The 25882-nt window shown below is 37.7% G+C and overlaps 1 protein-coding gene across 1 annotated transcript in view; it reads left to right on the forward strand.

The window, feature by feature from the left end:
* Window positions 1–25882, forward strand: part of MROH9 (maestro heat like repeat family member 9) — a 76134-nt gene that overhangs the window by 38859 nt on the left and 11393 nt on the right. The window contains exons 9-18 of the mRNA XM_068537619.1: window positions 4036–4190; window positions 6330–6495; window positions 7669–7811; window positions 8837–8974; window positions 10499–10619; window positions 12944–13081; window positions 14965–15141; window positions 16793–16945; window positions 17047–17163; window positions 17732–17834. Coding sequence (XP_068393720.1) covers window positions 4036–4190; window positions 6330–6495; window positions 7669–7811; window positions 8837–8974; window positions 10499–10619; window positions 12944–13081; window positions 14965–15141; window positions 16793–16945; window positions 17047–17163; window positions 17732–17834 — 1411 coding nt within the window. The remainder of the gene's footprint in view (window positions 1–4035; window positions 4191–6329; window positions 6496–7668; window positions 7812–8836; window positions 8975–10498; window positions 10620–12943; window positions 13082–14964; window positions 15142–16792; window positions 16946–17046; window positions 17164–17731; window positions 17835–25882) is intronic.

Below are 25882 nucleotides of genomic sequence, written 5' to 3' on the forward strand. Positions count from 1 at the left end.
TAGAGACGTGGATGCATCTAGAGATTGTCATACAGAGTGAAGGAAGTCAGAAAGAGAAAAACAAATATCATATATTAATGCATATATGTGGAACCTAGAAAAATGGTACAGATGAACCAGTTTGCAGGGCAGAAATTGAGACACAGATGTAGAGAACAAACGTATGGACACCAAGGGGGGAAAGCGGCAGGGGGTCGGGGTGGTGGTGTGATGAATTGAGCAATTGGGATTGACATGTATACACTGATGTGTATAAAATTGATGACTAATATGAACCTGCTGTATAAAAAAATTAATTAATTAAAATTCAAAAATTAAAACAAAAAAACTCCTAACAAACAAAAGTCCCAGACCAGATGGCTTCACAGGTAAATTCTACCGAACATATAGAGAAAATATCCATACTGCTGAAACTGTTCCAAAAAAATTGCAGAGGAAGGAACACTTCAGAACTCATTTTATACTACAAAGCTACAGTAGTCAAAACAGTATGGTCCTGGCACAAAAACAGACATATAGATCAATGTAACAGGATAGAAAGCCCAGAAATAAACCCACCTATGGTCAATTAATCTATGACAAAGGAGACAAGAATATACAATGCAGAAAAGACTATCTCTTTAACAAGTGGTGCTGAGAAAACTGGACAGCTACATGTAAAAGAGTGAAATAGAACATTCTCTAACACCATATAAAAAAACAAACTGGAAATGGATTAAAGACCGAAAAGTAAGACCAGATACTATAAAACTCCTAGAGTAAAACATAGGCAGAACACTCTTTGACATAAATTTCAGCAATATCTTTTCAGATCAGTCTCCTAGAGTAATGGAAATAAAAACAAAAATAAACAAATGAGACCTAATTAAACATAAAAGCTTTTGAACACCAAAGGAAACCATAAGCAGAACAAAATACAGCCTACAGAATGGGAGAAAATATTTGCAAATGATGCAACCAAAAAGAGATTCATTTCTAAAATATACAAACAGCTCATGCAGCTCAATATCAAAAAAAAAAATAACCGAATCAAAAAATGGGCAGAAGATCTAAATAGGCATTTCTCCAAAGAAGATATACAGATGGCCAACAGGCAGATGAAAAGATGCTTAATATCACTAATTATTAGAGAAATGCAAATGAAAACTACAATAAAGTATCACCTCACACCAGTCAGAATGGCCATCATCAAATGTCTACAAATAGGGACTTCCCTGGTCGTTCAGTGGTTAAGAATCCTCTTGCCAATGCAGGGGACATGGGTTCAAGCCCTGGTCCAGGAAGTTCCCACATGCCATGGAGCAACTAAGCCCATGCACCACAACTACTGAGCCTGCGCTCTAGAGCCCACGAGCCACAACTACTGAGCCCACGTGCAGCAACTACTGAAGCCCACAAGCCTAGAGTCCATGTTCCACAACAAGAGAAGCCACCGCAATGAGAAGCCCACACACTGCAACAAAGAGTAGCCCCGGCTCACTGCAAGTAGAGAGAGCTCGCACGCAGCAACAAAGACCCAACACAGCCAAAAATAAATACATAAATAAATAAATTTATTTCAAAAAAAAGTCTACAAATAATAAATGCTGGAGAGGGTATGGAGAAAAAGGAACCCTCCTACACTGTCAGTGGAAATTTAAGTTGGTGCAGCCACTGTGGACAATGGTATGGAGGTTCCATAAAAAACTAAAAATAGAGTTACCAGATGATCCAGAAATCCCACTTCTGGGCATATATCTAGATAAAACTATAACTCAAAAAGTAACATTCACCCCAATATTCATTGCAGCACTATTTACAATAGCTAAGACATGGAAGCAACCTAAATTTCCATCAACAGATGAATGGATAAAGAGGTGTGGTATATATATATACAAAGGAATATTACTCAGCCATAAAAAAAGAATGAAATGATGCCATTTGCAGCAACATGGATGGACCTAGAGATTATCATACTAAGTGAAGTAAGTCAGACAAGTAAGACAAACATCATATGATATAGCTTATATGTGGAATCTAAAAAAAAAAAAAGATACAAATGAACTTATTTACAAAGTTGAAAGTGACTCATAGATATAGAAAGTAAAACTTATGGTTACCAAAGGGGAAGTTGGGGGGAAGGATAAATTAGGAGGTTGGGATAAATATATACACACTACTGTATATAAAATAGATAATCAACAGGGATCTACTGTATAGCACAGGGAACTATACTCAATATTTTGTAATAACCTATAAGAAAAAGGAACCGGAAAAAGAATTACTGAATTACTGTGCTGTATACCTGAAACTAACACAACATTGTAAATCAACTATATTTCAATAATAATTTAAAAAAAAAAAAAGAATAAAGCCAGAAAACAAGGAAAAAGTGAATGAAAAGGGGAAAAATAAAACTTGGAGCCTATAAAGAAAATTTGAAAGATTATGATTTAGTGTTTACCATTCTAGTCCAGTCCCTCAACACATAGTTCATTCCTTCAAAATATAGATTCATATCTCCTTTAATTGTCAAAATGTTTTCAGAAGAATATTGTTCTGTTGTGATTCTGTTCCATTATTTTGACTTTCTTTTTAAAGGACTCAAATTATATTGTACATATGCTTTCTGAATTGAGCTTATATGTTTTATATAATAAAGTCTACCCATCCAAAATAAACCTTTTTTTAAAAAAATGGGTATTCTCCCACTATCCATAAATGCATAGATTGGGAGGCAGCCAAGGTGGCAGAATAGGAGGGCCCTGAGCTCACCTAGTCCAACAGGTACACCAAAATTACAACTATTTACAGAGCAACTATTGACGAGAAAGACCAGGAAACCAGCAGAAAAAAATCTACAACTAAAGCTGTAAAGAAGGAAGCACAATGAGATGAGTAGGAAGAGCAGAGACACTGTATAGTCAATATCCACACCCCCAAGGAGGCGACCCACAAACAGGAGGATAATCACAATTTCAGAGGTTCTGCCCAAGGAGCGAGGGGTCTAAACCCCACATTGGGCTACCCAGCCTGGGGGTCCTGCACCAGAAAGATAAGCCCCCAGAACATCTGGCTTTGAAGGCCTGTGGGATTTGCTTTCAGAAGAGCCAGAGGGCCGTAAGAAACAAAGAGTTCGCTCTTAAAGGGGACATAGTAAACCTCACATGCTCCACAAGACCCAGGGCAGAAGCAGTAATTTGAAAGGAGCCTGGGTCAGACCCACTTACTAGTCTTGGAGAGCCTCCTAGAGAGGCAGGAGGCAACTTGGACTCACCTGGAGACATAGACTCTGGTGAGTAATGGGGATGAAATGTACAGTGTGGGAAACATATATAATCAAGAATAATATAATATCTTTGCACAGTGACAGATGGTAACTACACTTATCATGGTGAACATTTTGTAACATATAGAAATACAGAATCACTATGTTGTGCACCAGGAATTAACATAGTGTTATAGGTTAATTATACTTCAAAAATAAATAAACAAACTCATTGAAAAGGAGATCAGATTTGTGGTTACCAGAGGCTGGTGAGAGGGGTAATTTCCAGTTAGAAGATAAATAAGTACTAGGGATATAATGCACAGCATGATAAATGTAATTAACACTGCTTTATGTTATATATGAAAGTTATTGAAAGAGTAAATCCTAAGAGTTCTCTTCATAAGGAAATATTTTCTCTTTTTCTTTTCTTTTGTATCTATATGAGGTGATAGATGTTCACTAAACTTATTGTGGTAATAATTTCACGATGTATGTAAGTCAAATCGTTACGCTATACACTTTAAACTTATACAGTGCTTTATGACAATTATATCTCAATAAAATCGGAAGAAAAAAATAAATGCATATGTTTATTTCTCATCCAAATAAACATTTTCATTGTGTAGTAATGCACATAAATATGCTTTCCTCTAGTGCTTATTTGTGTGTTAATTGCTGCCTTGGTCATTCTGAGAAGGACTGAATTCTTTTGTCTAAGAAATGCCTCGGTTAGAGGTGGCTGTGCAACGAGAGACTCTTGTTGACCTGTGAAATTGCTTTTCCAGGTGTCTAAAATTGTGGACGTTATTTATAAGCAATTGTGTGGAAATGCTTCTCCCATTTTGAAGCAAGCTATGTTGCGGGTCATTACCTTGTTGACACGTACTTCACCAAAGAAGGTCATCTTTCAACTTATGGACTACCCAGTCCCAGCAGACAAGTAAGCCCCCTCTCACCCCTTCCACAGGGTTTGTTCAGTCTCCAGAGTCAGAGAGACCTGAACAAGTCAGATCTGGTTGCTTTTTTTCTGAAAGAGAATATCTATTTTTGTACCACATAGGATGATTGTAAGGCTTAAATAAGATCACCTATAGTATTCATATCTTCATAAAATATGTGGCACACAGTAGACCATCAAGAAATGATAATTGTTGCTATTATTTATCTGAGGATTTAAATTGTGTTCTGCTGCATATCCCACATTGAAAAACCGCTTCTCAAAGTGATAATGGTTTTTTCCCCACATGTGATAAAATTCATAGTGTTTTTTTCTCATTTATGAAGGACAGACATAAGATATTTCCAACCACCAATAAAATAATAAAACATTTAAAATTCCCAGGTATAATTGGGAATTTTACCTGTCCCTGTCCCTTAACTGTTTATCTGAAATTCATGATCCAGGGTCATGAGAAATATTTAAGAAGAAAGTATGCTAAGGTGAGTCTACGTGACACTATGAATCTAACAGCCACGTTAGAGGAGCTTATTAAATCACATCACTCCATTTCTATAGTTTGTACATGGGAAGGGAAGGTATTTCTTCTCTACTATTAACAGTATAAAAGGCAGGAAATTACATTATGGAAAGGATTCAGGTTTGGAAACAAATGAAAATGAATTGCATCCCAGCCTTCACCTTTATATCCTGTGTGACATCATGTAAGTTTCATAAACTCCTTGATCCTCAATTTCCTCATCTGTGAAATGAGGAAAGTTCTTTTCATCTATAAAGCTGTTATATGGATTAAATTAGTTAATGTCTGTAAGAGGACAATGAAATCAACAAAATGCTAAACCAATTGTATGACCGACTTTCTATTTCCAACTTAAAGATTGTATTTTTTAGGAAGCTTAAACTCACAAAGTATTTTACTATTTAGAAAAGTCCTGGAAACTAAAAATATTCATAAGACTCAGTGCTTTCTCATTCAGGAACTGAGTACCCACTGTGTGTAAAGTATTACCAGCCTTCAAGCATTTTGTTGAGGAGAGTGAATATACCCACATGGATATAAGATAAAAGCTGCCAATGAATCCATTACAAACAGTGTGTACTGAGGAGGTACAGAAAGCAAACATAATTAGAATTAGGTGAACTTAATTAAAATAGTCACTAGCAGGTCTTGTGCAATAGTAGGTGAGGATTGAGGTAGAAAAACTGGAATTTGTAGGTAAGCTTAAACTTAAACAGAGGAACAGAAAGAAGGTGTGATCAAAAGGGAAGAGAATGAGACAGGGCTTGAGAGATTTGATATCCATGTGGTTCTAAGCATGGTACTATGAATAAGCCCTGCAGATAAAAGCAATTGAGTACTGGGGTTCTAGAGAGATAGGTGTGTCCATGTTCTGAGGGACCAGGCCCCCATATTAGGAACCTAAATGCAAAGAGAAAGAACGACAGAGTTCAGAACCCAGCATGGCTTGACATTATAGCAGTTTTTAAGATGAGCAATAGTAAGAATAGTCTTGAAGTATGACAGGTATGTAGGGAAAGGAGCTCGGGAATTGGAGATTGAGAAGCCAGGGTTCTAGCTACATCTGTGTCACTGACTATATGTGTGACATTTGGGAAAATGGCTAAGTTTTTAAATTTAATTTTCTAATTTTTAAGTTATGTAGTTTTTTTTAAAATTTAGTTAGCTTTTTCCCTAGTTTTTAAAATTGATATATTTATTTATATATTAATTTGTATTTCCGTACCAGTTTTTAAATACTCTATTATCCCTAGACAAACAAGGACACAAGGTGGGAGGGAAGAGTATGGAGTACAGAAAGCTGATCAGTTCCTGACATTGAGCTGGACAGATATTTAAATAGCAGTAGGAAATGAACTTGCAGACTTACAGTCTGTATTTTCCACAAGACCATATTGAAATTCTTCCTCTGTCTTCAAGGACAAGAAACTTAATGGGATCATTTGGAAATGGGAATATCAGTTAGTTTTGGACTTGTCTGCAGTTTCTTTGCACTATAAAGATGTAAAACCAGGATTCTTTTCCTGATTTGTGTCACAGTGTTGAGTAGGAAATGAAAAACGTATGATTTTCATTATTGGGGATGGGGGCTGTGTTTGCAGCACTTTGATGCTGATGTGGCAGGCGGCTGGTTCTGAGTCAAGTGTGGCTCCACATGTGCTGAAGACAATCTTGCTGATACTGAAAGGAAAGCCTGGGGCAATGGAAGAAAGAATAACGGAAAGAAGACATTTCTCTCTTGACACTACTAATATGATGCCCGTGGTGGTAAATAATACAATGCGTGTTTCTTTTTCCTGGTGTTGTTTTCTTAGTCGTGAAAATCCCTGTCTGCTCACAGTCTCAGTCATACTTCCTTGACACGATCTGGCTCTCATTCATTCATTCATTCATTCATTCACTCAACACATATTTATTGAGTGCCTACTACCTGCCACACCTCGATCATGAAGCTTACATTCTTATAAGAGACCCAGACAATGAACCAAAATAATGTGTTATGTGTCAGATGATATAAAGCTTAGAAGAGATATAAACTGGGGTGGGGAAAAGAAAGTGGCAGGGAAGGTTTAGGTAAATTGGTCAGGGCAGGTCTCTCTGCTGTAGTGACATCGAATCAGAGACCTGAATGAGATGAGGGAGTGAACCTTTCAGATATCTGGGCATGAGAGTTTTAGACAGAGAGAAGGGCAAAAGCCATGTGGTGACGGGAGCTTACCTGGTATATCAGTGAAGCAAGGAGGCCAAAACATCTGGAGAGTACTGAGCAAGGGTGAAGGTGTAGGAGATGGTATCAGAGAGGTAGCCCCCAGCCAGAACACACAGACTCTTGAAAGGCATGTGAAGGCCTAATCTCATTTGTGTCCATCATTATATATCTCCCAAGCACCCAAATCACCACTCCTGGGAGTAAATTCAAGTCTTACAGAGATATAATAGGAGAAAAAAAGGATAATTCTGCACAAATGTGAAGTGGTGAGATGTGTTTCTCTGATATAGTGGGTATTGTAGTGGTGAGTAGACCAAACAATTTGTTAGTGACCCGGCACGCCCCTCCTTAAATATTTCACTGCCCTGGATTGTTGAAGCACTGGGAGGACCTGGGTTATTGGTAAGACTATTCTTCATGACCACATAGGCATGGAGCCTTGGGAGGTATGCCTTCCTTGGGAATCAGCTTGCTTCCTGCTGGTTTGGCAACCAGGCACTGTTGATAGTGATTTGGGAGCCCATGGCCAGAAAATGCTTGGCACAGTTCCTGCTTCAAAATGGACTGAGTAACTGTTATTGAATGAATGAATACACATGCATGCTTCAGGCTTCCTTCAAGGAATTTGGGGGAGGAGTTGCAGAGTCCTGCCTTTCCACCCACCTCACCACTGCTGACTGGGTTTAAAGGGAGATGGTTACATTCTTGACTCCTTTTTCCTTCCCTTATAGGCATCCCAGGCCCTGTGCACATTGCTGCCTATTGGTTCTTACAAGAAAGCGGTGGCCCAGTTTTTCCCCCAGCTCTTGATGGCCCTCATGCTTCAACTCTTTTACACCAGCAACCTGAGACTGATGACAGAGGACAGGCCTTTGTGAGATACTAGTGGTATAAGAAATGAACTTCCAGCTGTCAAATATTTCTACTCCCTTGGGTTCATGTGGAACTATATAATCCCTTGTGCAGTATATTCACTTATTACAGTTTTCTCTCCTCTGCAGGGTAGGATGCCTTTGGAAAAGTAACTATCTTAAGTACCTAGAAGTAAGCTGGGACCTTCCCTGAATGTGTATGCAGTGTATAAAAAAACACTCCCACAGAGTGTTTATTCCTGCCACAAAGGGAAGCCACCACGCAGAGAGAGAGTAGGGAGGAGAAACAGGTCTAAAACCGGACATGTACTAGCTCTGCCGTTTACTCTGATAGTGATCTCTCAGGGTAAATTACATGTAAGGCAAAAATAATGTGCACAAATGTGCTTTGTGAACTGTAAAGTTATTTTGTGGTTGTTGATGTGATGTGTGGGCTTATGATAGCATGCAGTCATTCTGTCCACATAAGGTAATGTTCGGCTCTTCTCTTTTGCCCAAGAGATTACAGTAAGCTTTCCTGCTCTCCAGGGAAATCAGGACCCAACTTTCTGCTATTTGCCCTCATCTGGTGTGGACTTCTAAGCCAGGCAGGACTCTAACACACATTCAGTCCCATTAAGATATTTAATCCACTTTCTGTCTTTCAAGCAGACATACACCAAATCATCCCAAGTAGATAAGAATGTATTCTATTTATTTAAAGCATCCAAAGAAGACAATCAACAGGCACCTTTAGCATGTCTTCACATCACTTAACATCTTTTGCTAATAAGCTTTTAATAAACTAATAAGCTGCTCTATGATTAATCCTAGATTTTACATGCTACAGTTTCAGTTTAACCCCACATCCCATGTCCTGTTAATCAGGGGAGACGAAGAGCATTTAATGGTCTTTTCCTTTGAAACACCCCCCTTTCCCAAAACTGGCATCCTGCCCAACATAGAATGAAAAGGCAAATAGTCACTTGTATCTAGTTATGTGACGGCCACTTGCAGGTGATGACTCTCCTCTTCTTTGGGACCTTAGCTATGCTCGAGATGCACTGAGAGTTCTGCTGAATTGTTCTGGACTGCAACAAGTGGATATTGCTCTAAAGAGAAAGAATTGCTGGAACCAGTTTTCCCAAGCACTGTTTCACCATCATGGAGTCTACCTTGTTGCCAAGTAAGAACAGGGGCATTGAGAAGTGTTCTCTGTCTCTTTCCCACCTGTTTCATCTTTCTTCAACTCAGCCACTGTGGGAACACAGTAAATATCCACTCCAACTTCCAAATCTCTCCTAATGATCTGACTTGCCATTTGACGTCTACTTTTTCACTTATTTTGGGGGGGGTTTATTTTTCCTTGCCTTGCTCTCTTACCTAATGATATAGATACCAAATTATCCTCCCTCCACAGAACAGGTTTCTCTCTCAGATATGGAGAACTAGAGGTGAATCTGCTTTTTCCTTCCTCTGTTGTTAACTGATCCCTCCTCTGCAGGCATCAGACATGTGCTCCCACTTTAAAGAGGTCTGATAAAAACCTGTACCCAATGAGACAAATTTGGGAAAGTATAATAGAAGAGGACTTTTATTTTCCTTGTACCACAAAGTTGTTGTTGTTGTTGTTTTTTCTAGTTAGCCCATTAGTGAATAGCAAGCTTCTGATTATAGGAAACAGATTTTCTGATCAAGAATCACAATACATGGCCTTGACAACATAATAGACCATTTGAAGTTGTGACTGACTCAGAAAGTACAGTCTATATGGTTTCTGGGCTTTTGGTGTTTTTAAACCAACATTTTATTTGCACATAGATTTCAAGAACACATCTTATTTTGTAAAAGTGTAGTACGTCTCCACCGTGCAGATGGAGTCATTCTCTCCTCAGTACCTTAGTACATTTGAATCTTCTTATTCAAAGTGTAGTCCACACACCAGCAGCAATAGCATAACCTGGGAGTGAAACATGCAGAATCTCAAGGCCCACTCCAAACCCACTGAATCAGAATCTACATTTTAGCAAGATCCCTGGTTGATTTGCATGCACATTCAAATTTAAGAAGCACTACTTTAGTGCTTCATCGCCTGGAGTCTTCAAATGGAATCTCTGTTACATCACCCTTCCCAGTCCTGCCAATCTGGTCTAGGCCAGCATGTCAGGACAGCTGTGAGCCTGGTCACTGCCCAAGTGTGTTATAGGGAATGGCTCAGTGAATCAGTCCTCACCACCTCTTCTCTTTAATAATCCAGGGTAGCCCCATATTCTCTTCTTCATTATATCATTCAAAGGAAGGACTTGGTCTAAAATCACGAAGGTGACCTGTGTGGCCATCTTGGATTGCCAAGATATATATTTTGCACTATTTATGTTTTCTCCATTTGGTCAGGCATGGATGGGAACTTGCGGTAATATAGGGCAGTCTGTACTGTGGCACAGGATAGGAGAGATAAGAAAGAGGAGTGATGTTAAGGAAAGAGATGTTATCAGTGATCCTGGCATATATAATTCCGCAGAGTCTGCGTAGAATTCATAATGAGCCTGCGGTTTACCTTGGATTAAGGAATATTCAAGAATATCTTTCTTTTTATCTGGTGATACAAAATATGAGGAGAATGTTTCCCTCTTTTCTACCATTAGCATTTGCTGATGCAGAAAGTGTTTTCATCTTCTTTGCTAATTCTGTGCTTTATTCTTCTTTACAGAACTCTCAGTGACTATAACTTTCCACAGTTTCCAGACACCTTGCATTATCTCTACAAGCTCTCAGTGGAAGGTCCTAGAAGGTCAGAAGACAACGTCATCACAATAATATTCCTCACTGAAGTGAGTTTTATTACGAGACTGTGAACAATCAAGTTCTCATTCCCTTTCCTTATCCAAACTTAAATCCACTCTCTAACATTTTGTCTCCCTCTCCGAATACTGATTCTTACCAAAAGTTAAGACAATAACAGATATCTGAAGCTGAGGGGCATAAGGCAAAGATAGATTTGAGTTATGAGAAGGTTGTCCCTTTAGACTGTTTCAGGAGTTGGCCTTTGTAGTTTCCTAGGGGGTGTGGATTTGCACAGACTAATTATTTTTGTAGTCCTCGTTCATATTTCTCTACAAGCTTCTTAAAGTATATAGGGATAATTAAGTTTACTAAAGGTGGTAGGTAACATCTAGTGTCTAAACGATACTTCAGACTGTCTAGGGGAAAAAAGGAATGGGCTAAATAACGGGGTAACATGAAGATATAGAACTATATTACTTTGTATATGAATATTACATCAAATATTGGAATGTCATACTAGAGTCAAGCAAATTGAGGCAGTACTTTTGCTTAGAAAAGGCATGTAAAAAGTTCTGTAAATTGAAATTATCTGAGTCAAATCTAATTTTCCATAAAAGTAATATATAATAAGGAAGTATTGATCTAAGGTACAATGCCAAATATTTCCAAAAGTTTGACATGATTTCAAACTTCATGTCAAAATAGTTAATAAACTATAAAAGGCATACCCATACACTATACTATATACTTCTAAAGCTTTCACAAGGATACATGAATTAGTTTAACTTAACATTGCAGTAGCAAATCACCAGTATTTTTCAAACTTGCTTAATCCATTTGAACCTCTCATTATTTTATTATGTGACTCATTATTTTTATTGTACTACCCTTTAAGTATGTACAAACACCAAATAGGTCTAAACATGAGATACAAAATCCCTCCCATAAAATGCTACATTTAAAAGAAATTTACAAACTACGTAAGATGTATGTAAGCATCATTAATATACCTGATGGAAACCTAGTTGCCTCTCTCATCATGAATGTAATGCTTCCTGCTACTGGAGATTGGCATGCCTGTCCTTCCAGGAATTCAGCAATGACCACACTCTCCCACCACTTTCTCTGTTTAGAATTTCTGGGCAATCGTCAACTTTCCAGTTCAACTGTGAGGTTCCTTGGCCTTTTGTTGTTCTGAACACACAATCTATGTATTTTACCTTATTTTGGTCTTATCAGCCAGTGATACCTAAGATAGTATTACCAATGCCTATGCCATTTATTTATATATATTTGTTATTTCTAGTTTTCTACTGATATAAATAGCAATCAAGTTCTACTGATAGAAATAGCAATCAAGTTTACATCTTTGTGCCTAAATCTTCTTTCTTTTGGTATTTTAGATTATGTTCTTGTAATAGATTCCAAGAATCTGAAATAATAACCAAAGGGTATAAACATTCTCCAGGCTAAGGATTTTTAATGTCAAACCGCTATCTGGAAAGCAGTGCCAATCAGAGCTCCCCACACAGCTCATGGGTATGCTTACCCCACGGCACTCTCACCACCATAAACAAGCTTTCCAATGTGAGAGGCAGACGTGATGTCCTGTGGGGTGATTTGATTTGTACTTATTGTTTAAAATTTTAGAGAGTTTGAACATTTTAAAAATATTATTATTTATAAATTAAAGTTCCATATTATGAACAACCTGATCTTTCCTTTACCTATTTAACTATTATGATCTTGGTCTCTTTCTCAGTGAATTGTATGCTTCTCTCTCTCTCTTTCTCTCTCTCTCTTTCACACACACACACACACACACACACACACACACACATATACACACCCCACAGATTTGTGAAAGATCAAGTAACATATGAACACTGTGTTTTGTATATCCTTAGTGAGATAAATTGCAAGGACAAAAAAAATATGTAAAGAAATATTTATTTTTCCTCAGGAGGTTTATTGATGTTATATGTGTTGATATCATAATTTTAAGACTATTGTATGCATTATATGGTAGAAAACGAATAAGTAAATGTATTAATGCTATTAGGCACCAAGGTTTTCCAGGTAAGAGAAAGATGAGGCAACATAAAAGTATAAAAAGTTAACATAAACTCTGTTATTCCACATGTGAAAATTTCTTTCATCATATATATAAAACAAAGCATGTATTTCCTATTCCATCTGCTACTCCTCCTTCCCTCTATGGGCACAGAAATATATGTAAAAATATGTGTAAGTATTTAGAGTTTTAGTGTGATTTGTGTTTGTTTTACTGAAAATGTCTCGATTTTTATGACTGAAGCAAAAACAATGCCTGGCCATTACTCTGCCTATGAACTTAATTGTTTTCTTTTAGCTTCTCAATAATTTCTTCAAGGACCCATTCCCAGAAGAATTTTTGGTTCTCTTCAGAAACTGGGTCAATGACTCTGATCCTGCAGTTAGCAAACTGAGCCTTCAGAAAATTGCCAGCATGGCACCAGTTATCAATGAGGTATGTGTGTGTGTGATTTGTGTCTGCCAGCACCATCGAAGTCATAATCTGAGATTTGGTATAACTCAGTATCCTTACTGACAAAACATTGATTATTTTTTAGTTTATACATCACTAACACAATATCAAAGCTGAGTGTTTTATCAATAAGGAAACTGGGTTGAATGGAAAGGATGTGTTAAGTCAATTTATTGGCTTTATCACCTTATTTATATTTTTCCCAGAAAATCACGCATTACACTCAGAATGTATCAGCATTGCCCTACATGAACACTCTTGTTACACTCTAAACCACACATACGTTATTTTCCACTCCAACATACACACATGCATACACATTAATTCCTGTCTCAGAGCACTCGCTGAAGCTTTTTCTTCCTTTATACCACTTTCCTCCTTCACCCATTCACATTTTTCTTATTTTCCAATGATCAGCTCAAGTCAAATTTCACTGGATATTCTGGTCTCTAGCAGCCTCATCCCTTTCAGGGCCACACCAACTATAAGCACTTGCTTATATAATATTTTATATTTATGGCTCTCTACCTATGACTCTTGAACCAACAGCATCAGAGTCTCTTGGAAATTTGTTAAAAATGCACACTGTCAGGCCCTATCACAGGCCTATGGAATCAGAAATCCTGGGGGTTGTGCCCACCAATCTATGTTTTCAAAAGTCCTCCAGGTAATTCTAATGCAGGTTAAACTTGAGAACTACTGTCCTATATCATTTCCCACTAAGTCATGTGAATACTTTTTGCCTTCCAGGAAGAGTGTGTCAACGCATACGCCTATGTGTTGTAATTCTTTTGTAAATTTCAAAGTAGCTTGCACAGTGCTGAGACTGTAGATATTCCATAAATTATTACTGATTTAATAATAAATTTAATAATAAATCCTAGTATATCCATTAAGCATAGTCTCTGAAAGCTTAAAGCCTGTCAGTGGGCACTCATTTTGCATTTAGAATGAAATGAGCCATAGTTTATTTGCTTTAGATAAATCATACAAGTCAATAGTATGTATTGCGAACAGAAAGTTATTTATTGCCTTGTCTAGTCCTCTTACCAATGCGATTAACAATGTGACAAAGTTGTCTAGGAAAGTGGGAGAGAAACAGTGGAGAGGGATCTGGATTGAGGTTTCATGTACTATCTATTGGTAAAGACTCCAGCCAGACACAAGTGTCCTCTGGCTGTTATTTTGGCAAATAGTATTTATTTCTTTTATTTCCTTTCTTTCCAGCCTGTCTTTCACTCCTCTGGTGTCTCCTTTTCATGTTTTGATTGCCTGATATTCTGCTTGTCTCTGATCTGCAACTGATGCCCATGACCTAGCTCAGCAGCTCAGTGGCTCTCATGTCCAAACAGGTCATTGTCACCTAGTTTAGATGTTATACTGCCAATGGTGTGTTGGTAAATGTTTAAACAAGCAGCTCTGTGAAAATAAGACCAATTTCTCTGATGTAAATACTCCCACTATGGATGATTTCAGTCTATCAAAGGGACATCTGTAGACATGGATTTGGGAGAAGATGTGCAGTGGCGCATCATTATTTAATATCCCCACCATACAGATACAATACATGTAAATAACCTCAAAGGCATAAAAGAGCAAAATGTAGCAAAAGAACAGGAAGTGATGAGTCTTGAGTATTTATTACCAGTTTTTATTTATTTCTAAATTTATAAAATTTAATTTTTAATAGTGACTTGTTTTAATGATCAGCTTGCAAAATTTTTGACAATTTGGCAATTGACTCTTGTAAGCTAGCTCCAGCACATCACTGCATGCTGCCCAAACTCAGAGGTGTGCGTGCCAAATGCTACCTCAAGTCTCCTTCTAGTTCTTAAATCCCACCATTTTCTTCCTTTTATATGTAGATAGAAAATGTCTGCAGCTTATTAATATCCATCTTGGATGCCTTCCTTTCCCAAGACAAAACTGTTGTAATTCGGGCCTTGATGACCCTTCGAAGACTTTTAGGCAAACTGGACAAGGTGACCTACTCCTCCCTGTGTACCAGAATTGCTTGCAGCTACTGTCCTCTGATGGATCATGTGAGTTGCACAGTTAGATATGTGAGATCATTAGGTTTTATCATTAAACTGAAGCCCCAGGTAAGGCAATGCTATTACACCCCAGAATAAGTCAACAAAAGGCAGTCATTTTGTGCAGAGCTACCGTTTTTTTTTTTTCCCAGAGATAATAATATTAATCAAGTAAGCTCTATGTTTGTTTGTTTTTAAACTACATTGTGAGAACCTGGAAAAGTCTGCCCATAGGAAAAGAGAATCAAAATGTAGCCTCTGTTCTTAGATGAAAGAGGAATTATAGTTTAGTGGCTGTGTTTGTTAACCCTGAATCTGGACTTCCTGGTTTCAAATCCCCGTGCTGCCACTGACTCGCTGTGAAATCTTGAGCAGGTGGTTCAGTCTCTTAGTGCATCATCTGTAAAATCGAGTGAATAGCAGGCATATTATGGGTATTGGAGTTGACACGTGTAATGCCCCAAATGAATATGATATTTTCATAGAAAACTTTAATTAGAAAGTATTTCATCAGAAAGTTGTGCATTTTGAATATTCTCATTTTTTATGGTAAAAGTGTTCCAGAAAAGTTGGATAACAGTAATATAGTATTTTAATAAACAGGAACATTTTGGTATGCTATGGGAAATCTATTTGTTTTTAAAGATTCCTTTGATGAGTGTTTGTGAACCAGAGAATTCTTTCATAGTAAATTATCTTGCCAAAATTTCTAAGTTCTTAGTTCTGCAGATTTCATTGAAGAAAGGCCCAATATTATTAAATTATAGAAAGAGGAAACAGTGTCAGAAAAGATTTTCATAAGGACATAATGATAATAATAGTAATAATAATAGTGGCTAAAATGTATTGAGTATTTACTATGTACCAGGCACGATTTTAAGGGATTTACATGGGCAACTTTATATAATCCTCTAACAAACTCTATTGCCATTATCCAGTTTATGTATAAGGAAACTGAGGAAAACTGAAATGAATACTTGGCCAAGTTCACACGGCTAATAAGTAGCTGGCATGCCCATGTAAAGAATTATTTTCAAAATGGAATCATAAACTTTTTTAAAAAACTGAAGGTGATATTATATTTTAAAAAATTAACCTCTTCCTCTGACTTGCAATTTTTCTCTTGTAGAATCTTTATAATCCAATCACCTTCCTATTTGGCATAAGTAAGCCCTTGGAAACCTAGTACTATGCCATTATGCAAAGAACTTGCATTGGTATTCACTGGCAATTCTGCAAAGGCCTCCAGCATTTGAAGACATCATGGTCACATTACCCTAAGTATTATTGTAGAAATCATCTCCAAGTTATACAGATTTTTACATGTTATATTTTTAGGATGTTTTTAAATACTATCTTCCTAAATTTAAGAAACTCACTTTTCACAGGGGATTTTCTTTAATGTAATCTGAATTTTGGTAAGCAAGTCTTATTTTAAAATCAAAAGGCAAGCTGACTTCTTAGACCCAAAGTGAATCTTTTCTAAAAATAAATGATAATAATTATATATATACATATATACACACATCATATATAGTATACGTATAAATATATATATACTAAATAGTGTATATATGTATACATAGTATATATAGTATATAGTGTGTGTGCATATATATAAATATCCTCAAATGAGGTCTTTTCTGTGTGCATATTTCAGATTAATGGAGGCATTCGGAGTATGGCCATTCGACACTTTGGTGAGTTACTCAGGGACATGAGCCAGTACACATGGATGCTGAATGATGTGGTTTTCGGAGGCTTGGTACCTCTGATTCTGTTTCTGGAAGATACAGAGGCAAGAGTAGTTAAAGTAAGTCCTGTGATTTTGTTTTTCTTAGTTTTGCTGAGAATCGCAGTGCTTTATGTAACATCAGATGAATAGATTTTTACTGACCTTTTTCTACTTCACAGGCATGTAAACATACATTAGAAATCTGTGCCTCAGAATTAAAATGGTCAACGTCATATTTGCTCAAGGATGAACATTACAGTTTTGAGCTGGTAGTGCTCAACATCTGTAACAATCTTGTAAGTGACCCCTCAGGGTTTACTACCACAAGAGTTATAGAAGGAACTTTAAAGGATATCCAAAGTGATGAAAAGCATGATGAGCAAGGAATATAAAGAAAAGATAAATGAACAATTATAGCTAGAACTTGAAACAAGAGAAAATTAAAATTTCCCACTCTCTTTTCCTCAACATTTTTCATCTATCGTTTCTTCCTCCAACCTACATACTTTGAGCAGTGTAAAGGTAGGAACAACATTTCAGATCACCAAAAGAAAAGCTGGAATTTCTTTTCCATGGCCGAATGAGCTGGTTCTCTGAAAACCAGCATAAACTGCAATGATAGACAAATGGGGATGGAAGGAGGTTAAGCAAAAGTTAGAAACCCAAAGTTTGGATATCATGTAATAAGCTGAATAATACCTGCAAGCAAAAGAATAACGTTCATACACAGAAACCCCCAAGTTTTAAACTGACCCTGATTTGGTATAAGCAACCAAGGTCTTTTCCCTGAAAGCCTCTCTGGAGAGAGCAAATGTGCTTTTTCAAGAAGTGAGAGAATGTTTTTTTTTCCTTTTCTATTCTCAGCTTATTTCTCATCAGAAATATATTACAGATTTGATATCTGATACCTTAGGATTCCTGAGGAGTTCCAGAACATATCTGAGAAGAGGATCAGTTATTTTAATAGGTAAGTAAAATACAATTCTAATTTCCTAATTTGTCTTAAAAGGTAAAGAATGGGGTAAGCAGCTAGAAATTTTCCTTGAAAAAATTATAAATTTTCTTTCTTTATGATGGACAGTACCTTTCATGGCGATATCTATGATGAACAGAAGTTAAAATATATGATGAGTGTAGAGTTCTACTTTATAATACACAGTGGGTATAGCTGTGTGATTAAATTATCATACAAAGTACATTCAACAGGATGAATTTCAAAATTTAAGATGGTGGCAAACCACTACAGTTTTCCTTCACTGCTTAAAAATCACCCCCAAAGAATAAGAATAATGTATTTTTTAAATGCCATCTTCAACAAAGCATGAACATCTATAACCACAGACTACAACAGATGAGGAAGAGCTACCAAATCCAATAAAGTTTGAAGAAGAAAATGTAAAGTTGTGGGAGTGCAGGAAGATTCTAAAAGAAGACAACTAAAATTTTTGACCTTGGACAAACCTGACCAATCAGTTTTTTCCCCCCTAGATTCTCGCCATGAAGATCAAAACTAATAATCCTTTATTTGGAATGATAGGAAGTGAATTCCCAACTTGGTAGTGGGATCTTCCCTTGATCCCATTTGGCATCCTCAAGTAGCTGGGGCCCCAAGGAATGAGGAAATACTTAGTCACATTATACTTGTACAGAAAAGTCTGTCATTAGTCAGGGTAGAAGACAAATTGTATTATGATCAGCACTACAGTTCACGATCTGTGTTGATCAGAGTGGAGTAGAGGAACACACACACACACACACACACACACACACACACACACACAGAACCCTGTATTATAAGAACTTTATTTCAAACCATAAAGAATTCATGTTATTCTGAATTCTACACTGGAACTTTCCACAAACACTCCTCTGTATATAATATTGCAAGATGCAAAAATAAGTAACTAAAAAAGGAAAAGGCATTATCTTTCTGAAGAGGTATTTCCAGGAGGACAAGAGAGGAAAGAAAGAAGAAAATCAAAATTTAGAAAATGTTTCTACAGAGTAGTTGAAAATCATGGTAAATATATTCATGAATCCAAAACTTTTAAAAATAAAGATCTAAAGATATAAGCACACAGGGAATATATAATGGGATAATGGGAGCACATGAAGAGTAAGCTTTGCATTTCTCTAATAATTAGTGATGTTGAGCATCTTTTCATGTGCTTTGTGCTTTTTGGCCACCTGTGTATCTTCTTTGGTGAAATGTCTATTTAGATCTTCTACCCATTTTTTGATTGGGTTGTTTTTTTTTTTTGATATTGAGCTTCATGATCTGTTTGTATATTTTGGAGATTAATCCCTTGTTGGTTGCTTCCTTTGCAAATATTTTCTCGCATTCTGAAGGTTGTCTTTTTGTTTTCTTTATGGTTTCCTTTGCTCTGCAAAAGTTTTTAAGTTTAATTAGACCCCATTTGTTTATTTTTGTTTTATTTTCATTACTCTGGGAGGAGATTTGCTGTATACCTGAAACTAACACAAGATTGTAAATCAACTACACTCCAATAAAATTTTTTTTAAAAAATAGACAATGGAAAGAGAACATCAGGAGATCCAGATACTAAAGTTATCTGACATAGATGTGAGATATATGTTTTAAAAACTGATTAATATGTTCAAGAAAATAAATGGCAAAATAGAGAATTTCAAAAAGAAAAAGAAGCTTTCAAAGCATGATGGAAAGTGTAAGAAAAAATATATAACCATTTCAAAAAACTACATTGCAGCCAATGGAAGAGCAAATGTATATTGTTGATAACCCAGTAAGGAACAAGGAGTAAAGGGTTGAGAAATGTTAGCAAAATAAAATATAAACCAACAAGAAACAGTTTGAAAAATTAGGGAGCAATGATAGATATAGAAGATAGATGAAAGAAATGCAAATATGCATAGATAATAACAGTGAAGAAAAATGAACAATTAGACAGAAAAAAAAGTATTAAAAGATAGAATTTAAGAACTAAAAAAAATTTGACTAAATATACTAATGGTAAAAATTTTTCAAGAAATATTTTATACAGAATGAAACATTAAGACATTTCCTAACAAAGTTATGGAACTTCAGAGTTAAAGAATTCTTTGAGTAGTTGAGCAAAATAAAATCACCTATACATTACAAAATAAATAAATCTGGCATTAGATTTCTCCACTTCAGTATTCAACTCTAAAATATAGTAGAATAGAGCCTACAAATCCTAAGTGGAAAAAAATTATGACTGAAGAATTTTATACTCATCAAAATTATATCCAACTATAAAAATAATATGAAAACATTTCTAAAACACAAAAACTCAGCATAAGTTCATTACCATGAATCCTTCTTGAAGAAATCATTGATGGATGGAATTCAGCCAACTAAAGAAGGAATGGATAAACTATCACATAAGGACATACAGTATCTACTTAACTGTAGGACTTCCAGCTTCCAATCCATTCTTCACTATGTTTCACATTTTTCTATGCCTCAAAAACTGACCTCTATGGTCTACATCTCCCTTGCCAGCTTGCTTCCAGGTTGGTATAGCATTTAATGTCCATTAATGCATTTAACGTTACAGGAGTATGCTTAATATTCAGTAATAATTGTAACAGTGTTAGTCACAAATTATCCCATCTAGAATCCCCAGAGCCCCTACTGAGAAATACTGATCAATAAGTTCAATGCAGTTATAATAAAAAATACCAACAGATAATTTCATAGATCTTGACAAGTTGATCCTAAATGTATGTGGAAGAGCAAAAGACCAACATAAGAAGATATAACTAACAAATTTTAGACAATCTGTTACTCACTCAAGGAAAGACAAGACCTGTGAAACTATAATAGAAAGCCTAGAAACAGATCCACACATATACAAACACCTAATATAAAGATCGGAACTGGCAGTATATATCAGATCAGAAATGATGGGCTGTCTAATAAAAGGTGCTAGGACAATGGGAATACACACACACACACACACACACACACACACACACACACAAATTCCTACCTGACACCCTACACAGAAATCAGTTCTAGGTGTATGAAGTCATGTATTGAATAGATGGAAGGAAGGAAGGAATATCTAAAAAGAAACTTTAAAATGTATGCAATATTTCTATGAAGAAAACTTGCAAACATTACTGAAAGACACAAAAAAATTTTAAATAAATTGAAAGGTATAAACCATATTTTAGGAAAGAATCAAAATTGTAAATATGCCAATTCTTTCCTAAATTAATCTATACATGGAATAAGATGCCCATTAAAATATCAATAGGGAGGGGATTGAGAGAAGATGGCGGAAGAGTAAGATGCGGAGATCACCTTCCTTCCCACAGATACAGTAGAAATACATCTACACGTGGAACTGCTCCTACAGAACACCCACTGAACGCTGGCAGAAAACGTCAGACCTCCCAAAAGGCAAGAAACTCCCCCCGTACTTGGGTAGGGCAAAAGAAAAAAGAAATAACAGAGACAAAAGAATAGGGACGGCACCTGCACCAGTGGGAGGGAGCTGTGAAGGAGGAAAGATTTCCACGCACTAGGAAGCCCCTTCACGGGCGGAGACTGCGGGTGGCAGAGGGGGGAAGCTTCGGAGCCACGGAGGAGAGCGCAGCCACAGGGGTGCGGAGGGCAAAGCGGAGAGATTCCCGCCCAGAGGCTCGGCGCCGAGCAGCACTCACCAGCCCGAGAGGCTTGTCTGCTCCCCCGCCGGGGCAGGCGGGGCTGGGAGCTGAGGCTCGGGCTTTGGTCGGATCGCAGGGAGAGGACTGGGGTTGGCGGCGTGAACACAGCCTGAAGGGGTTAGCGCACCACAGCTGGCCGGGAGGGAGTCCGGGAAAAAGTCTGCAGCTGCCGAAGAGGCAAGAGACTTTTTCTTGCCTCTTTGTTTCGCGGCGCGCAAGGAGAGGGGATTCAGAACGCCGCCTAAACGAGCTCCAGAGACAGGCGTGAGCCGCGGCGATCAGCGCGGACCCCAGAGACGGGCGTGAGACGCTGGGGCTGCTGCTGCCCCCTCCAAAAAGCCTGTGTGTGAGCACAGGTCACTCTCCACACCGCCCCTCCCGGGAGCCTGTGCAGCCCGCCACTGCCAGGGTCCCGTGATCCGGGGACAACTTCCCCGGGAGAACGCACGGCGCACCTCAGGCTGCTGCAACGTCACGCCGGCATCTGACGCCGCAGGCTCGCCCCGCCTCCTCTGTACCCCTCCCTCCCCCCCGGCCTGAGTGAGCCAGAGCCCCCAAAGCAGCTGCTCCTTTAACCCTGTCCTGTCTGGGCGGGGAACAGATGCCCTCAGGCGACCTACACGCAGAGGCGGGTCCAAATCCAAAGCTGATCTGCAGGAGCTATGCGAACAGAGAAGAGAAGGGGAAATCTCCCCCAGCAGCCTCAGAAGCAGCGGATTAAATCTCCACAAACAACTTGATGTGATGCATCTGCTGAATACCTGAATAGACAACGAATCATCCCAAAATCAGGAGGTGGACTTTGGGAGCAGGATATATTAATTTTTCCCCTTTTCCTTTTTTTGTGAGTGTATATGTATATGCTTCTGGGTGAGATTTTGTCTGTATAGCTTTGCTTTATAATAGCTTTATTTTACTTCACTATATTATAGCCTCTTTCTTTCTTTCTTTCCTTTCTTTCTTTCTATTTTTTCTCCCTTTTACTCTGAGCCGTGTGGACGAAAGGCTCTTGGTGCTCCAGCCAGGCATCAGGGCCGTACCTCTGAGGTGGGAGAGCCAACTTCAGGACACTGGTCCACAAGAGACCTCCCAGCTCCACGTAATACCAAACGGCAAAAATCTCTCAGAGATCTCCATCTCAACATCAAGACCCAGCTTCACTCAACGACCAGCAAGCTACAGTGCTGAACACCCTATGCCAAACAACTAGCAAGACAGGAACACAGCCCCATCCATTAGCAGAGAGGCTGCCTAAAATCACAATAAGACCACAGACACCCCAAAATACACCACCAGACGTGGACGTGCCCACCAGAAAGACAAGATCCAGCCTCATCCACCAGAACTCAGGCACTAGTTCCCTCCACCAGGAAGCCTACACAACCCACTGAACCAACCTTAGCCACTGGGGACAGATACCAAAAACAACGGGAACTACGAACCTGCAGCCTGTGAAAAGGAGACCCCAAACACAGTAAGATAAGCAAAATGAGACGACAGAAAAACACACAGCAGATGAAGGAGCAGGGTCAAAACACACCAGACTTAACAAATGAAGAGGAAATAGGTAGTCTACCTGAAAAAGAATTCAGAATAATGATAGTAAGGATGATCCAAAATCTGGGAAATAGAATAGACAAAATGCAAGAAACATTAACAAGGACGTAGAAGAACTAAAGAGGAACCAAGCAACAATGAAAAACACAATAAATGAAATTAAAAATACTCTAGATGGGATCAATAGCAGAATAACTGAGGCAGAAGAAAGGATAAGTGACCTGGAAGATAAAATGGTGGAAGTAACTACTGCAGAGCAGGATAAAGAAAAAAGAATGAAAAGAACTGAGGACAGTCTCAGAGACCTCTGGGACAACATTAAATGCACCAACATTCGAATTATAGGGGTCCCAGAAGAAGAAGAGAAAAAGAAAGGGACTGAGAAAATATTTGAAGAGATTATAGTTGAAAACTTCCCTAATATGGGAAAGGAAATAGTTAATCAAGTCCTGGGAGCACAGAGAGTCCCATACAGGATAAACCCAAGGAGAAACACGCCAAGACTCATATTAATCAAACTCTCAAAAATTAAATATAAGGAAAACATATTAAAAGCAGCAAGGGACAAACAACAAATAACACACAAGGGAATCCCCATAAGGTTAACATCTGATCTTTCAGCAGAAACTCTGCAAGCCAGAAGGGAGTGGCAGGATATACTTAAAGTGATGAAGGAGAAAAACCTACAACCAAGATTACTCTACCCAGCAAGGATCTCATTCAGATGTGATGGAGAAATTAAAACCTTTACAGACAAGCAAAAGCTGAGAGAGTTCAGCACCACCAAACCAGCTTTACAACAAATGCTAAGGGAACTTCTCTAGGCAAGAAACACAAGAGAAGGAAAACACCTACAATAACAAACCCAAAACATTTAAGAAAATGGGAATAGGAACATACATATCGATAATTACCTTGAATGTAAATGGATTAAATGCTCCCACCAAAAGACACAGGCTGGCTGAATGGATACAAAAACAAGACCCATATATATGCTGTCTACAAGAGACCCACTTCAGACCTAGAGACACATACAGACTGAAAGTGAGGGGATGGAAAAAGATATTCCATGCAAATGGAAATCAAAAGAAAGCTGGAGTAGCAATTCTCATATCAGACAAAATAGACTTTAAAATAGGGACTATTACAAGAGACAAAGAAGGACACTATATAATGATCAAGGGATCGATCCAAGAGGAAGGTATAACAACTGTAAATATTTATGCACCGAACATAGGAGCACCTCAATACATAAAGCAAATACCAACAGCCATAAAAGGGGAAATCAACAGCAACACAATCATAGTAGGGGACTTTAACACCCCACTTTCACCAAAGGACAGATCATCCAAAATGAAAATAAATAAGGAAACACAAGCTTTAAATGATACATTAAACAAGATGGACTTAATTGATATTTATAGGACATTCCACCCCAAAACAACAGAATACACATTTTTCTCAAGTGCTCATGGAACATTCTCCAGGATAGATCATATCTTGGGTCACAAATCAAGCCTTGGTAAATTTAAGAAAATTGAAATCGTATCAAGTATCTTTTCCGACCACAACGCTATGAGACTAGATATCAATTACAGGAAAAGATCTGTAAAAAATACAAACACATGGAGGCTACACAATACACTACTTAATAACGAAGTGATCACTGAAGAAATCAAAGGGGAAATCAAAAAATACCTAGAAACAAATGACAATGGAGATACGACGACCCAAAACCTATGGGACGCAGAAAAAGCAGTGCTAAGAGGGAAGTTTATAGCAATACAAGCCTACCTCAAGAAACAGGAAACATCTCGAATAAACAACCTAACCTTGCACCTAAAGCAATTAGAGAAAGAAGAACAAAAAAACCCCAAAGCCAGCAGAAGGAAAGAAATCATAAAGATTAGGTCAGAAATAAATGAAAAAGAAATGAAGGAAACAATAGCAAAACTCAATGAAACTAAAAGCTGGTTCTTTGAGAAGATAAACAAAATTGATAAGCCATTAGCCAGACTCATCAAGAGAAAAAGGGAGAAGACTCAAATCAATAGAATTAGAAGTGAAAAAGGAAAAGTAACCACTGACACTGCAGAAATACAAACGATCATGAGAGATTACTACAAGGAACTCTATGCCAATAAAATGGACAACCTGGAAGAAATGGACAGATTCTTAGAAATGCACAAACTGCCGAGACTGAACCAGGAAGAAATAGAAAATATGAACAGACCAATCACAAGCACTGAAATTGAAACTGTGATTAAAAACCTTCCAACAAACAAAAGCCCAGGACCAGATGGCTTCACAGGCGAATTCTATCAAACATTTAGAGAAGAGCTAACACCTATCCTTCTCAAACTCTTCCAAAATATTGCAGAGGGAGGAACACTCCCCAACTCATTCTATGAGGCCACCATCACCCTGATACCAAAACCAGACAAAGATGTCACAAAGAAAGAAAACTACAGGCCAATATCACCGATGAACATAGATGCAAAAATCCTCAACAAAATACTAGCAAACAGAATCCAACAACACATTAAAAGGATCATACACCATGATCAAGTGGGGTTTATCCCAGGAATGCAAGGATTCTTCAATATATGCAAATCAATCAATCAATGTGATACACCGTATTAACAAATTGAAAGAGAAAAACCATATGATCATCTCAATAGATGCAGAGAAAGCTTTCGACAAAATACAACACCCATTTATGATAAAAGCCCTGCAGAAAGTAGGCACAGAGGGAACTTTCCTCAACATAATAAAGGCCAT

This window comes from Eschrichtius robustus, chromosome 3 (assembly GCF_028021215.1).
Source record: "Eschrichtius robustus isolate mEscRob2 chromosome 3, mEscRob2.pri, whole genome shotgun sequence".
Lineage (NCBI taxonomy): Eukaryota > Metazoa > Chordata > Mammalia > Artiodactyla > Eschrichtiidae > Eschrichtius > Eschrichtius robustus.